Raw genomic sequence first — 15,885 nt, 5'->3', positions numbered from 1 at the left:
GTCGAGCCTGTCAGCTAGGCAGTCGTGCCTAACAGGCAGGCACAACACCCTGTACATTTCCCTTTTCTTTCTTTGCATTTTACAAAAAATTGGTCTTATATCACTTTTGGTCCCATCTACTAGGCCTAAAATTAAAATTCAATCTTTATACTTGAATTTCTACAATAATATTTGGTCCTATTTTTTATAATTTTTTTCCAAATAATTAATATTGTTAATTACTCTGTTAAAATTTTTAACGTGTTTTTTTAAACAAAATATTAGTTTAACAAAACAATGATATGTTAAGCTCTAATAAGTTTTAAATAATAAAATTTCTAACAAAAATGTATTCCAACTTAACATATCATTGTTTTGTTAAACTAATATTTTGTTTAAAAAAACACGTCAAAAATTTTATCAGAGTAATTAAAAAAAATTTTAATACAATTTTGTTAGAAATTTTATTATTTAAAACTTATTCCAACTTAATATATCATTGTTTTGTTAAAATAATCAAAAATTTTATAGAGTAATTAACAAAAATTTTAATACAATTTTGTTAGAAATTTTATTACTTAAAACTTATTCTAACTTAACATATCATTGTTTTGTTAAACTAATTTTTTGTTTAAAAAAACACGTCAAAAATTTTATCAGAGTAATTAAAAATATTAATTATTTGGAAAAAAATTATAAAAAATAGAACCAAATATTATTGTAGAAATTCAAGTATAAAGATTGAATTTTAATTTTAGGCCTAGTAGAGGGACCAAAAGTGATATAAGACCAATTTTTTGTAAAATGCAAAGAAAGAAAAGGAAAATGTGCAGGGTGTTGTGCCTACCTGTCAGGCACGACTAGTCGTGCCTACCTGACAGGCTCGACCCGTTTTGGGTATTTTTTATCCGTGTAAAACCCGTATTTTTATCTATATATTAATATAGATATTAAAAATAATATAATAATAATTTTTTAAAACAAAAAAAGAATTTTAAAAATAAAATAATGGGTTGTGCCTGTCAGGTAGGCACGACCCCAAAAAGTATACCATTTTCGTAATTAATCTGGCTGACAACTCATTTTAGTGTATAAATTTTTTTTTTATAATATTAGGGTAAAAAACCCGCTTTTTTCCTTATATATTTATATATTTATTAATTATATTTATGAAAAAAAAATGACTCTCAAAATAAAGAAGTTAAGAAATGAAATGGCTAAAGTACCGTCCAAGCTTTGGTATTGGTTGGTAAAGTCTAGGTGAGTAGACTGGTTTACGATTCCAACACAAAGCAAATAACATTACCAACCGGCTAACCAATGGAGCTTTGCCACGTTTACAGAGTTAATTAGTGAGGATGAGTACATGTGAACAATGACATTAAATGTATGTCCTGTGGGTGTGCAGGAAAGATAAATGGTAGTAGAGCTGCGACTTCTGTTTTCAATGCTTATTCTCCAATAATAGACTCATTTAATTTCATAAATCCAAAAACTGTGACCTGTTTTCCCTTTCCTTGTGTTTTCCCATCTCATTTGCCACTATTCATTGACTTCAACTCCCTTGCCTGTTAACCCCAATTATACACAATCCATCTCCATTTCTTTCCCTCAATTTCCCTTTCCTTCTTCATCTCTCTCTTTGATTTCTTTGTCCCAATTCCACCATGTCTATCTTTGGAGAGGCTGCTCTTTCTGCCTTTTTGGAGCTGTTGTCTGCCAAATTGCTTGACTCTGTACTCAACTTTGTGGTTGATCACAGGCAAGTCCACCAGCAACTCAAGCTGTGGCAATCCATATTACCCGAGATCAAAGCAGCGTTGAACCATGCAGAGGAGAAGCAGATCAAGGACGAGGGTGTGAAGAATTGGTTGGACGATCTCCAAGACTTAGCTTACGATTTGGATGACATCTTGGACGAGTTTGCTTACCAAGAGTTACGTCTCAAGCTCCAAAAAACTCAAGCACAAGCCAGCACTAGTAAGATACAGAAACTCATTCCAACCTGTTGTGCTGGTGGTCAATTCTCTCCAATCTCTTTTATGTTCAATGCTAAGATGATTTCAAAGATAAAAGCAATCACTGATAGACTGAATAGTTTGAACACTCGAAGAAGTAGTTTGGGGTTGAGTGAGATCATGTCTCAAGGCGCAACTTCCAAGGGAAAGAAACCCAGGCTGCAACCAACTTCCTTGATGGATGGAGCTGTGGAGTATGTTGCTAGAGCCAATGAGAAGAGAGAAATGCTTGAGTTGCTCAAAAGTAACAATTCCGATGGAGTTTGTGTCCTTTCCATCGTTGGCATGGGAGGGATGGGGAAAACAACTCTTGCTCAGCTTGTTTACAATGATCCCAACATTAAGGAGTCTTTCGATCACAAGTCCTGGGTATGCGTTTCTGATGACTTTGATGCTGTTAACATAACAAAGATGATTTTAAGATCCCTCGATGCTAACTCACGCGATGAGAATGACTTGAACTTGCTTCAAGTCAAGTTGAAGGAGAAGTTATCCGGAAAAAGGTTGTTGCTTGTTTTAGATGACATTTGGAATGAGAGTTACAGTGATTGGACCATCTTACGGACTCCATTTGGAGCAGGAACCAAGATTATTGTAACAACTCAACTCGAAAAGGTTTCATCTAATGTCGATTCGGTGAAAGCGTTTTACTTGGATAAACTCTCCCATCATGATTGTTTATCCATATTTGCTCAGCATGCATTGAAAGCGAAAAACTTTGATGGGCATCTCCAATTTAAAGAAATTGGAGAGAACATAGTGAAAAGGTGCAACGGCTTACCTTTGGCAGCAAAAGCCATTGGAAGCTTATTACGCACAGTTCAGGATCATAGTGAATGGGAAAAAATATATGAGAGCGAGATATGGGACCTACCAGAAGATCCATGTGGCTTAATTCCAGCTTTGCGATTAAGCTACCATTATCTTCCTCCTCATTTGAAACGATGCTTTGCATACTGCTCCATATTTCCTAAAGATTATGAATTCGAAGAAAAAGAGATAATCTTGTTATGGAGAGCAGAAGGTTTCTTGCAATCAAAAGCTAAAATTCAAGGCAAAGGTTTTGGAAACCAATATTTTCAAGATCTAGTGTCAAGGTCATTTTTTCAAAGATCTGGTAAAGATAAATCCCGTTTCGTGATGCATGATCTTATGAATGATTTAGCTCAATCAATTACAGGAGAAATATGTTGCAGATTGGAGGATGATAAGCAATCAAAGTTTTCGCATCGCTCTCTTCATTCGTCTTATGTTACCGATGATTTGTGTCACAGTGTAAAGAAGTTTGAAGCATTTTATCAAATGACTTCTTTACATACTTTTCTACCCTTATTGCATGGAAAATGGCGTTTCTATTTAACTAATGTTGTCTTAGAAGATCTGTTGCCAAGAATGAGCTACTTAAGGGTTCTTTCTTTGCGTGGGTGTGAGATCTTTGATTTGCCTGACTTTTTTGAAAATTTAAAACATCTACGCTACTTAAATTTTTCTAGCGCCCAAATCAATCGTTTACCTGATTCTTTGTGTACTCTTTATCATTTGGAGACTTTAATATTAAGAGATTGTTCAGAGCTCAAAAATTTACCCTCGAAGATCAGAAACCTTGTCAACTTGCATTTTCTTGATATTAGAGGTGCGAATTCAATAGAAAGGATGCCCTCCGGATTTGATCAGCTAACCAAGCTTCAAACGTTATCTAATTTTGTTATAGGGGAAGATGATGGACATCTTATTAGAGAATTGAAAAATTTGTCAAGCCTTAGAGGTAATTTTTGTCTTTCCGGATTGGAGAATGTTAATGGTCAAGATGCGAGGGAAGCTAAGTTAAATGAGAAGCTAGGGATTGATGGGTTAGTACTACAATGGGGTGCAGACTTGGAGAATAGTACAAGGAAAAAAGAAGTTGAAGAGCGGGTGTTCGACATTCTTCGTCCTCAGAAAAAGCTTGAGCAACTCATCATTGAGAATTACGGGGGTGTAAAATTCTCGTCTTGGATAGCATATTCTTCCTTCAAGAATTTTTCGTCTTTGAAGCTTCGCAGTTGTAAAAACTGCAAATCACTACCATCAGTTGGAAGGTTGCCATTGTTAAAAGATCATTCAATTATTAGTTTCGATCAAGTACAAAAGGTTGGTGTTGAGTTCTTTGGAGAAAATACATTGAATCCATTTGCATCATTAGAGATTCTGTCTTTTGAGAGTCTTCCAAAGTGGAAGGAGTGGGAAACTTGTGAAGGAGACGAGAAGGTTTTGAAACTCCCCAGCCTTCGTGAGCTTTCAATCAAAACCTATCGTCAATTGTTGGGAAGGTTGCCTACCCATCTTCCTTTCTTGCAAAAACTTGAAATTCATTGGTGTACGAGTTTGGTAGTTTCAATATCAAGTTTCCCGTCACCGTGTGAGTTAAGTATAAGCGGGTGTGCAGAACTGGTGGATGATTGCTCTTCTCCTGCAAAGGAGCTTTCCTCTTTGCAAACTTTGTCTCTTTCTAACATTTCGAAGTTCAATATTCCAGCAGATAAGACAATGCTGAGGTTTGGAAACTCAGAACATCTTGAAATTGATGGTTGGGAGGAGTTGGCATCTCTGTCACAGCATGGGTTTAGTTTACTTGGACATCGTTTCATAACCGTTCGGCGTTGTCCTCAACTGCAGTCTTTGGAAGCGGAGGAAGCCGAATTGCAACCTGACAAGATTTCACGTGTTGAATCTCTGAAGATAGCTACTTGTGATGGGCTGAATAGACTGCCACAAGTCTTACATGAGCTCACATTCCTTACAGTGATGGAAATTCAAAATTGTCCAAGCTTGGTTTCTTTTGCAGAGAATAACTTACCTCCTAATTTAAAAAAGCTGAAGATTGCAGACTGTGAGAATTTGGAGTATTTGGTTGATGAAAAAGAAGATAATAAAAGTATGAGTAGTACCCTCTGTCTTCTTGAGGACTTGGAAATCTCTTTCTGTCCATCTCTAATGTATTTGTCATCGAAGGGGCACAAAAATATTTGTAATGGGCTTCAACTTCTCATAATTCAACACTGCTCAAAGATGAGTTGCCTATTTTCAAACACCAAGTTTCCCATAACGCTTAAACATTTGAGAATTTTGGAATGTCCAGAGTTGGAATACATAGCCCAAGAGTTTGAGGAAACAGCTTGTCTTGAAACTATTGAAATTATATTTTCTGGAATTAAATCTCTACCACGAGGACTAGGCAAGCTCATCCATCTCCAGGAGATTTGTTTGGATTCGTGTTCAAATTTGGTTTCTTTTGAAGAAAGTGGGTTGCCCAGCACCAGCTTAAGAGCTTTCGTAGTTGTTGATTGTGGAAATTTTGGAGCCCTTCCTAAGTGCATGGCCAGCATCACCTCCCTTCGAGAATTAATTGTGTGCAACTGTTCGGCTGACATATCATTTCCATCGGAGGGATTCCCTGCCAATCTCACATCACTTGCAATCTCAAACGCACCCAAAATTTATAGGTCACTTGTGGAATGGGGATTAAATAGACTCACCTCTCTTCAAGCATTGGCCATCAGAGGTGGAGGATGCTCAAACGTGGTGTCGTTCCCAGAAGAAGGGATTGGAATGATGCTGCCTCCTTCTCTCCTCCATATCATCCTTTCAGAATTTAAGAACCTGGAATCCATGTTCTCCGAGGGCTTTCAAGACCTCGCCTCTCTCCAAGGATTGGAAATCAGTGATTGTCCCAAGCTAACATCTCTTCCGGAAAAAGACATGCTTGGCTCGCTTGGAGTTTTACATATTTTAAGTTGTCCGTTGCTGAAAGAAGAGTGCTCAAGCGATAAAGGACGAGAGTGGTCTAAGATTTCCCACATACCCCTTGTTAAAATTGATGGTAAAAGAGTCTTCCCGAGGGAATCAGATTGAAAGATGAGCCGCAAAATCTGTGATTGGTTTTTTCAGAGTCATGGGACAGGTACAAAAAACCATTTCAAACATTTCTAACTTTCCTTAGGAAAAGATAATAATAGGAATTAGTATAAATTTATTTATTGATATTTGCAGACATTGAAAGCTAAGTTGACGTGGAAGTGGGCTTTAAGAAAGATCCTTTGAAGGAAAAGTAAAAAGATGTCATTTCTCTTTGGTATTTGTATATAACCATCCTGATGCCATTGAAGAGATTTTTTGTGATTTTGGAGAATATTTTGGATTCCTAGATGTGATGAATTTGGTATGGTTTAAACCATATGATATAAGCATGTGAAACATTACTTATTTCCATCATTTTGCAGTATTCCTGTCTGATCTTTCTTATATATTTATTTTTACAGATGATGAAAGCTAAAAACTTGAGAGTTCTTTGGTAGCCGTTGCTTCGTCGATGACCACACAGGCTAACACTCAAACCACAGGTGTGAAACCATTTAAAGCTTGATCAATTTTATGGCTATTTAGTTCGATAATATGTGATTGTCCTAAGGAACAAGATGATAATAGCAATCAATATTATCTTTGCAGATGAAGAAAGCTAAATTGGTGAGGTAATGTTCATTTCAAGAAAATTAATGAAGGCATTCAACCGAGCTACTTTAGCTTATTTGACTTTCATAAAGAGGTTAGTTGATTCTATTATGCAACATTTATTCAGCAACTTAAATGCTCTGTTTTCATCTGCATGTTCTAAGTATTCCACTAAGCTTCCTTTCTTTATATGTTGCTTACCTGTTATACCGTCCTTGTATTCAGGATTGTGGATACCATCCTGGTGACATTACTGTGCCAATCCTAAATTCATTCAATCTTGTTAAAATTTTGAAAGACAAAGTATAAATGTTGATGAGATGTTATTGGCATATTGTGATTGAGTGTCCTTTTGCAAAATAACCACACTTCAATGGGAGGAATTTGTCATTTAGTGTCCCTTAGGCTAGTAAAAGGGTGGGTGGTAGAGAGCTGAAGTGATGATGTTTGTATACTTCTTTCTTGGCTTTGGGGTTTAATTTTATAGTACTATTAGGTCTTCGGTTTTTCTATAATGTGAGTTTTGTCTATTGTAATCTCAAGTTTTTTTTATAGTGAGTTCAATTTTTATTCTAGCCATGGATGTAAGGATTATTCCCGAACCACGGATATTATTATGTTGTTTATTTTATTTTATTGCTTTAAGTTTCTTATATACTAGTTTGATATATTACGGAAGAATAAGATGAACATAAAGATAAATGAGTTTTATTTGACATTAAACTTCAATCTTATAATATTTTCCTTATTTTGAATATATATTTTTATTTATTCATAAAAATTATAGTTATTTAAAAGTCAGATCAGTTTAATTTGATTAGTTGAATTTGATTGAAGAATTTTGTATCCATTTAATAAATTTTTTTTTTCAAATTTAATTTTAGTCGATATAGTCTTAGCTCGGATTTGAGCGTACTGAGGCACATTTATCCTCTTATTCAATGGTTAGAGTGAGTTATGTATAGTTTCTAAGCATTTTATTTATCCTCTTATATACTTCAGCCAATGCAAGACATATAGCATCAAAGAAGATTTTTGTCTTCCTTTTGATTGTCACGATCCTTTTTTGTTTAGTTGAAAATTAAAAAAAAAAATAGCTCGAGGCTTATTTTAAAATATGAAAATTTTGATTTTAAGAAAAATATAGGTTTTATTAAAAAAAAGGAGTATTTTTGGTTAAATGTGATTGATCACCTATAAAATCATATTTTATAAAAAAATTTAAAATCTCACTAAAAATGTTTAAAAATGACAATTTTTAGATATGGGTTGAAATTCAAAGAAAAAATAGATTCAAGTCAATTATACGTAACACCCTTACAACTACCAAAATTGATACCTTATTGATTACGTGTTGTATGAGAATCTTAAATTTTAAAATTGTGAAATATAATATTTAATTATGATCCATTTAATTAATTACATATATAAAAAAAATAATTTTATTTCTAAATGAATTAAAATTTTAAAATAATGTTTGGTATCTCCTATCCATAAAAATACCAAAAAAATATATTTTATGAATAAGCAAAACCCGTGGATTTACTTGGTTTGCAAAAGGATATCCCATCGTTAATAAATTTATCTTCTATTTTGGAAAAATTAGGCAAAAAGGTCGAAAAAATTTAGGGAGTTAGGCTGAAATTTTCCAAATTTAAGGAAATATGTTGATTTTGAAGAGAAAAATAAAAAATACGTCCTGGAAAAAGTGCTTTCTACATAACTCATTTTCTTTTGACAAATTAGTATTTTTTTACAATATATTTATTAAAGAGAAATTGAACTCAAACACTCAAGAATAAAACAATTAATATTTGACCATTTGACTAAAAAAAGCTAATATGTCAAAAGAATATACATTTTGTACAAAATATTTTTCCCAAGATGCATTTCTATTTTTTTCCTCCAAAATAGACTTCTTTCCCCAAATTTAGGAAATATCGACCTAATTCCCTAACTTTTTTTTTGGCATTTTTATCCAATTTTCTCCTTCTAATTTTCTATTTCACTTTCTTGTTCCCCCCATTTTCCCTTTTTTATTCTTTCCTATTTCAATTTATTTCTTTCTTTTCTTCCTATTCTCTTCCTCTCTTTCCTAACCTTAACTGCCGCCAGCATGCACCACAGCCGCATTCTGACATTTGTTTTTCTGTCTAAATAATGGCATCGGTCAACTCTTTTCCTCATTCTCTTTCATTTCCAAATAATGGCGTTGGGGTTCTCCTCTGTTGATCACCTTGCTATTGTGTCGTCATTACTTATTCCGTTGTTGTCACTAATCAGAGAAGCCACCAAATGGTCTACATTTCCTTTCTCTCTCCTCATTCTTTTCTACTTTTTTAAAGCCCTTGATCGCCGTTTCACTGCTGATGCTCTTCTTCATCGAACCGAGCCACCATCGTCAATGGCCTTGCCTCTAGCCAACATGCACTGCTGCTCAGCCTCTTGTTTCTTTCCCTTTTTTACCGTCACCTCTCCTATCTAACTGATAACTCTAAAATATAGAGTTATCTTTAGCACTTCTAGACTGGTGATTTATGCAAGAGGTTCTGACCCAAGAACCGTTAAGTACACCAGAACCAGTTGCAGTTGCAAGGCCATGGAGAGAAATTCGTAGACCTGCTCGATTTACTGCTATGGTGGCCTACGCCCTTCCCGTTGTTGATGATGATATTCCTATCACTTATCAAGAAGCAATGCAAAGCTTAGAAAGTGATAAATGGAAAAGCGCCATGGATGAAGAAATGCAGTCTCTCCGGAAGAACAATACTTGGGAGTTGGCGCAATTACCGAAAGGTAAAAGGGCAATCAGATGCAAGTGGGTATTCGCAAAGAAAGATGGATCTCCTAGCAAGAAAGATGTTCGCTACAAGGCAAGATTGGTAGCTAAAGGCTACGCTCAGAAGGAGGGAATTGACTACAATGATGTATTTTCCCCTGTTGTGAAGCATTCCTCCATTAGAATTTTGTTGGCCTTGGTAGCACAGTTGAATTTGGAGCTAGCTCAACTTGATGTTAAGACGGCTTTCTTACATGGTGAGTTAGAAGAGGAGATCTATATGACTCAGTCCGAAGGATACACAGATGTTGCTGGTAGAAATTGGGTTTGTAAGCTGAACAAATCGCTATATGGATTGAAGCAATCCCCGAAGTAGTGGTACAAGCGATTTGATAGCTTTATGAGAAGGCAGAAGTACACAAGAAGCAAATATGACAATTGTGTGTATTTGCAGAAGCTGCATGACGGATCTTTCATTTATCTACTCTTGTATGTTGATGATATGTTAATCGCTTCAAAGAGCCATAAAAAGATAGATAAGCTGAAGGCTCAGTTGAATCAAGAGTTCGAGATGAAAGATCTAGGTGAGGCCAAGAAGATTCTCGGCATGGAGATAAGTAGAGATAGACAGAGAGGCAAGCTTTGTTTGAATCAGAAGCAATATCTGAAAAAGGTATTACAATGTTTTGGTGTAAATGAAAACACAAAACATGTAAGTACCCCACTTGCTTCTCATTTGAAACTTAGTGCTCAATTATCTCCGAAAACTGAAGAAGAAAGAGAATATATGGCAAAAGTCCCATATACAAATGCAATTGGGAGTTTGATGTATGCGATTGTGTGTACGCGGCCTGACATTTCACAAGCTGTTGGAGTTGTGAGCAGGTATATGCATGATCCTGAAAAAGGACATTGGCAAGCTGTGAAATGGATTCTACGGTATCTTCGAAAAACCGTAGATGTTGGTTTAATTTTTGAACAGGATGAAGCACTTGGTCAGTTTGTAGTTGGATATGTTGATTCCGACTTTGCTGGTGATTTAGATAAACATCGTTCAACTACGGGGTATCTGTTTACTCTTGCGAAAGCCCCAGTGAGTTGGAAGTCTACCTTACAGTCTACAGTAGCTGTGTCTACTACAGAGGCAGAATATATGGCAGTTACAGAAGCTGTTAAGGAGGCTATTTGGCTTAATGGATTGTTGAAAGACTTGGGAGTTGTTCAAAGTCACATTAGTCTATATTGTGACAGTCAGAGCGCTATTCATTTAGCGAAAAATCAAGTCTATCATTCAAGAACCAAGCATATCGACGTAAGATATCACTTTGTGCGGGAAGTCTTTGAAAAAGGAAAAATTCTACTTCAGAAGATTCCGACAGCAGATAATCCTGCAGATATGATGACCAAGGTGGTAATAACAATCAAGTTTAATCATTGTTTAAACTTAATTAACATCCTGAGAATTTGAGCATCTTCAGGTGTATGGCGCTCGAGAGTGCATTTGGAGGCACTACAAAAGATAATTTTATCGAATTTGGGGAGTTGAAGGAAATGTGTGAAGATGTGATTATCCTAATCAAATCTTCAAGGTAGAGATTGTTGAAAAGTCAAATAAGGTAAGTGTTGAAAAGTCAAAAATGGTGGGAGGTGCAATTGGCACCGAAAGAAAAAAAAAATAGTTGGCAAGTTGTTTAAAGTTGAAAGGGATAATTGCAATTTTGGTCCCTAATTTTTTAGGCCATTTGCAAGTTAGTCCCTAAACCTCAACTATAAATAGGCCTAACCATTTCTCATTTCAACCATCCCAACCAATCTTTCTCTCTTAGTTTTTTCTCTTCTCCCATTTGAGAATTCTTAAGGAATTCTATTTGTTTGTAATATTTTGGAGATAGTAAAGTTATCATTTGGTGTTAGTGCCCGAGGACGTAGGTATAATTTACCGAACCTCGTTAAAACTCTTGTGTTCTTTCTTGTCCTATTTTTCTTTCAATATTTGAGGGTATAATAGTAGTATTTAATTGTGCTATTAAATTACTATAAAAGGGATATTCTGACTAAGGAAAGACTTGGTATTTAAGAGATCCTTGTGATCTACCTCTCTTCCCTGGAAATTGAACTTTGTGTGATTTTTTAGTACAATAATTTACATGCTTCCGATCCTATTGGAACAACAAGTTGGACATCGTTTCATAACCGTTCGGCGTTATCCTCAACTGCAGTCTTTGGAAGCCGAGGAAGCCGAATTGCAATCTGACAAGATTTCACGTGTTGAATCTCTGAAGATAGCTTATTGTGATAGGCTCAATAGACTGCCACAAGTCTTACATGAGCTCACATTCCTTACAGTGATGGAAATTTATAATTGTTGAAGCTTGGTTTCTTTTTCAGAGAATAACTTACCTTCTAATTTAAAAAAGCTGAGAATTAGAAACTGTGAGAATTTGGAGTATTTGGTTGATGAAAAAGAAGATAATAAGAGTATAAGTAGTACCCTCTGTCTTCTCGAGGACTTGGAAATTCAAAATTGTCGATCTCTAATGTCTTTGTCATCGAAGGGGCACAAAAATATTTGCAATCAGCTTCAACTTCTCCAAATTATCAAATGCTCAAAGCTGAGTTGCCTATTTTCAAACACCAAGTTTCCCATAACGCTTAAACATTTGATAATTGAGGGATGTCCAGAGTTGGAATACATAGCCAAAGAGTTTGAGGAAACCGCTTGTCTTGAATCTATTGCAATTACATTTTCTGGAATTAAATCTCTACCACGAGGACTAGACAAGCTCATCCATCTCCAGAAGATTTCGTTGTATTCGTGTTCAAATTTGGTTTCTTTTGAAGGAAGTGGGTTACTCACCACCAGCTTCAGAGCTTTCGTAGTTGTTAATTGTGGAAATTTTGGAGCCCTTCCTAAGTGCATGGTCAGCATCACCTCCCTTCGACAATTAAGTGTGTCCAACTGTTCGGCTGAGATATCATTTCCATCGGAAGGATTCCCTGCCAATCTCACATCACTTGCAATCTCAAACGCACCCAAAATTTATAGGTCACTTGTGGAATGGGGATTAAATGGACTCACCTCTCTTCAAGAATTGACCATCGGAGGTGGAGGTTGCTCAAACGTGGTGTCGTTCCTAGAAGAAGGGAGTCGAGTGATGTTGCCTCCTTCTCTCACCCGTATCAAGCTTTTCGAATTTGAGAACCTGGAATTCATCTCCAAAGGCTTTCAAGATCTCGCCTCTCTTAAAGAATTGGTAATCGATAAATGTCCCAAGCTAACATCTCTTCCGGAAAAAAAATTTGCTTCGCTCGGTTGGATGTTCACTTATTTACAATTGTCCATTGTTGAAAGAAGAGTGCTCAAGCGATAAAGGACGAGAGTGGTCTAAGATTTCCTGCATACCCCTTGTTAGAATTGATGGTAAAATAGTCATCCCGAGGAAATCAGATTGAAAGATGAGGCGCAAAATTTGTGATTGGTTTCTTCAGAGTCATGGGACAGGTACAAAAAACCATTTCAAACATTTCTAAACTTTCCTTAGGAACAAGATAATAATAGGAATTAGTATAAATTTATTGATTGATATTTGCAGGCATTGAAAGCTAAGTTGGGGTGGAAGTGGGATTTCAGAAAGATCCTTTGAAGGAAAAGTAAAAAGATGTCACTTCTCTTCGGTATTTATATATAACCATACTGATGCCATTGAAGAGAATTTTTTTGATTTTGGAGAATATTTTGGATTCGTAGATGTGATGAATTTGGTATAGTTTAAACCATATGATATAAGCATGTGAAACATTACTTATTTCCATCATTTTGCAGTATTCCTGTCTGATCTTTCTGATATATATATACATATTTTTACAGGTGATGAAAGCTAAATCGACGAGGTAGTGTTGATTTCAAAAGAGCTTTTCAAGAAAACTAATGAAGACATGGGGTAGAGAGTTGGAGAATAAACAAGGAAAAAAGAAGTCGAAGAGCGGGTGCTAGACTTTCTTCGTCCTTAGAAAAAGCTTGAGCAACTCATCATTAAGAATTGAGGTGGTGCAAAATTCTCATATTGGATGGCAGATTCTTGTTTCCAAAACTTATATTTAAACCATGCAAAACTTAACTTATTTCCATCATTTTGCATGATTCCTGTCTCATCTTTCTTTCTCATTTTGCATTAATAAAGTGTTTGATTGGATCTGCAGAGTACCCTTTGTTAGACATCGTTAAATACATGAGAGTTCTTTGGTAGCCATTGCTTCGTCGGAAATAAGAGAGGGAGATACAGGACCGCACAGGCTAACACTCAAACCACAGGTGTGACTATTTAAACCTTGACCAATTTGATGGCTGTTTAGTTCGATAATATGTGATTGTCCTGAGGAACAAGTTGATAATAGCAATCAATATTATCCTTGCAGGTGAAGAAAGCTAAATTGGTGAGGTAGCATTCAACTGAGCTACTTTAGCTTATTTGATTTTTATAAAGAGGTTAGTTGATTCTATTATGCAACATGTATTCACCAACATAAATGCTGTGTTTTCATCTGCATGTTCCAATTATTCCACTAAGCTTCCTTTCTTTATACCGACCTTGTATTCAGGATTGTGGATACCATCCTGGTGACATTGTTATGCCAATCCTAAATTCATTCAATCTACAAAGTATAAATGTTGATGAGATGTAATTGGCATATTGTGATTGAGTGTACCTTTGCAAAATTACCACACTTTGAATGGGTGGAATTTGTGATTTAGTATTTTGTAAAAGGCTAGTAAAAGGGTGGGTGGTGTTTTAGTATTTTCAGAGAGCTGAAGTGATGATGTTTGTAAACTTCTTTCTTGGCTTTGGGGTTTAATTTTGTAGTACCATTAGGTCTTCGGTTTTTCTATAATGTGAGCTTAGTGTACTGTAATCTCGAGTTTTTTTTATAGTGATTTAATTTTTTATTCAGGCCGTGCATGTATGGATTATTCCCCAACCATATATATTATTATGTTGTTTATTTTATTTTTATTTGAATTTTCTTATATACTAGTTTGATATATTTCGAAAGAATAAGATGAATATAAATATAAATGAGTTTAATTTGATATTAAACTTCGATCTTATAACATTTTCCTTATCTTGAATACATATTTTTATTTATTCATAAAAATTATATTTATTTAAAAGTAAGATGAGTTTAATTCAATTAGTTGAATTGGACTGAAGATTTTCGTATCCATTTAATAATTTTTTTATTCAAATTTAATTTTAGTTGATATAGTCTTAACTTGGGTTCGAGCATGTTGAGGTATATTTATCCTCTTATTCAACGGTTGAGGTGTGTTATGTATAGTTCTAAGCATTGTATTTATCCTCTTATTTACTTCAGCCAATGCTAGACGTAAAGCATTAAAGAAGAATTTTGTCTTTCTGTTGATTGTCACGATTTTTTTTGTTCAGTTGAAATTAAAAAAAAAACCAGCTTGAGGTTTATTTTAAAATATGGAAATTTTGATTATAAGAAAAATATGGGGTTTATTAAAAAAAAGGTCACTGAGTATTTTTAATTAAGTGATCGATCACCTATAAAATCACATTTTATAAAAAAAATTTAAAATCTCTTTAAAAATGACAATTTTTAGGTATGCCTTAAAATTCAAAGAAAAAATAGATTCGAAAGTCAATTACGCGTAGGAAAAGTTATAGCACCTTTACAACTATCAAAATTGGTACCTTATTGATTACGTGTTGTCTAAGAATCCTAAATTTTAAAATTGTGAAATATGATATTTAATTATGATCCATTTAATTAATTACATATATAATAAAAAATAATTTTATTTCTAAATGAATTAAAATTTTAAAATAATGTTCGGAATCTCCCATCCATAAAAATACCAAAAAATTATATTTTATTAATAAGCAAAACCCGTGGATTTACTTGGTTTGGAAAAGGATATCCCATCGTTAATAAACTTATCTTCTATTTTGGAAAAATTAGGCAAAAAGGTCGAAAAAGAATTAGGGAGTTAAGCTGAAATTTTCCAAATTTAAGGAAATATGCTGTTTTTGAGGAGAAAAATAAAAACTGCATCCTGGAAAAAGTGCTTTCTATAGAACTCATTTTCTTTTGACAAATTAATATTTTTTTACAAAATATTTATTAAAGAGAAATTGAACTCAAACACTCAAGAATAAAACTACTAATATTTGACTATTTGACAAAAAAAAGCTAATATGTCAAAGAATATAAATTTTGTACAAAATATTTTTCCCAAGATGCATTTTCTTTTTTTCTCTCTAAAATAGACTTTTTCCCCCAAATTTAGGAAATATCGACCTAATTCCCTAGCTTTTTTTTCGGCATTTTTAGCCAATTTTCTCCATCTAATTTTCTATTTTACTTTTTTATTTTCATTTTCCCTTTTTTTATTCTTTCCTATTTCAATTTTATTTCTTTCTTTTCTTTCTTTTCTTCCTATTCTCTTCCTCTCTTTCCTAACCTTAGCTGCCTCTAGCATGCACCACAGCCACACTCCGACATTTGTTCTTCTGTCTAAATAATGGCATTCGTCAACTCTTTTCCTCATTCTCTTTCATTTCCAAATAATGGCATTGGGGTTCTCCTCTGTTGAAG

General features: G+C 34.5%; 2 protein-coding genes across 3 annotated transcripts; both read left to right on the top strand.

Annotated features, from left to right (window-relative positions):
* The first annotated feature begins 1,409 nt into the window (after nt 1-1,409).
* Nucleotides 1,410-7,121, top strand: LOC107939731 (putative disease resistance RPP13-like protein 1). 2 transcript variants are annotated; one of them, XM_016873103.2, is made up of 5 exons: nt 1,411-5,937; nt 6,027-6,195; nt 6,296-6,376; nt 6,483-6,579; nt 6,711-7,121. In XM_016873103.2, exon 1 carries the CDS (start codon nt 1,647-1,649, stop codon nt 5,886-5,888), a length of 4,242 nt encoding a protein of 1,413 aa, XP_016728592.2. In that variant the 5' UTR covers nt 1,411-1,646; the 3' UTR covers nt 5,889-5,937; nt 6,027-6,195; nt 6,296-6,376; nt 6,483-6,579; nt 6,711-7,121. The 2 variants fall into 2 exon arrangements, with proteins under 2 accessions (XP_016728593.2, XP_016728592.2); XM_016873104.2 differs by lacking the exon at nt 6,027-6,195 and having other exon boundaries at nt 1,410-5,937.
* A 4,290-nt stretch (nt 7,122-11,411) lies between these two features.
* On the top strand, nt 11,412-12,635 carry LOC107939733 (uncharacterized). The gene is made up of 2 exons (XM_016873105.1): nt 11,412-11,529; nt 11,653-12,635. The coding sequence occupies exons 1-2, from the start codon at nt 11,412-11,414 to the stop codon at nt 12,633-12,635; spliced, it is 1,101 nt and encodes a 366-aa protein (XP_016728594.1).
* The last annotated feature ends 3,250 nt before the right edge of the window (nt 12,636-15,885 follow it).

This window comes from Gossypium hirsutum, chromosome A04, assembly GCF_007990345.1.
Source record: "Gossypium hirsutum isolate 1008001.06 chromosome A04, Gossypium_hirsutum_v2.1, whole genome shotgun sequence".
Classification (NCBI taxonomy): domain Eukaryota; kingdom Viridiplantae; phylum Streptophyta; class Magnoliopsida; order Malvales; family Malvaceae; genus Gossypium; species Gossypium hirsutum.
This window is presented reverse-complemented; position numbering and strand designations above follow the sequence as displayed.

What these genes read in the sequence shown, in the direction of transcription:
- LOC107939731 (XM_016873104.2), top strand. Translation starts at nt 1,647, where the DNA reads ATGTCTATCTTTGGAGAGGCTGCTCTTTCTGCCTTTTTGGAGCTGTTG.
- LOC107939733 (XM_016873105.1), top strand. Translation starts at nt 11,412, where the DNA reads ATGCTTCCGATCCTATTGGAACAACAAGTTGGACATCGTTTCATAACC. An exon ending in GCAATCTGACAAGATTTCAC is followed by an intron (nt 11,530 to 11,652) that starts GTGTTGAATCTC and finishes TTTCTTTTTCAG; the next exon opens with AGAATAACTTACCTTCTAAT.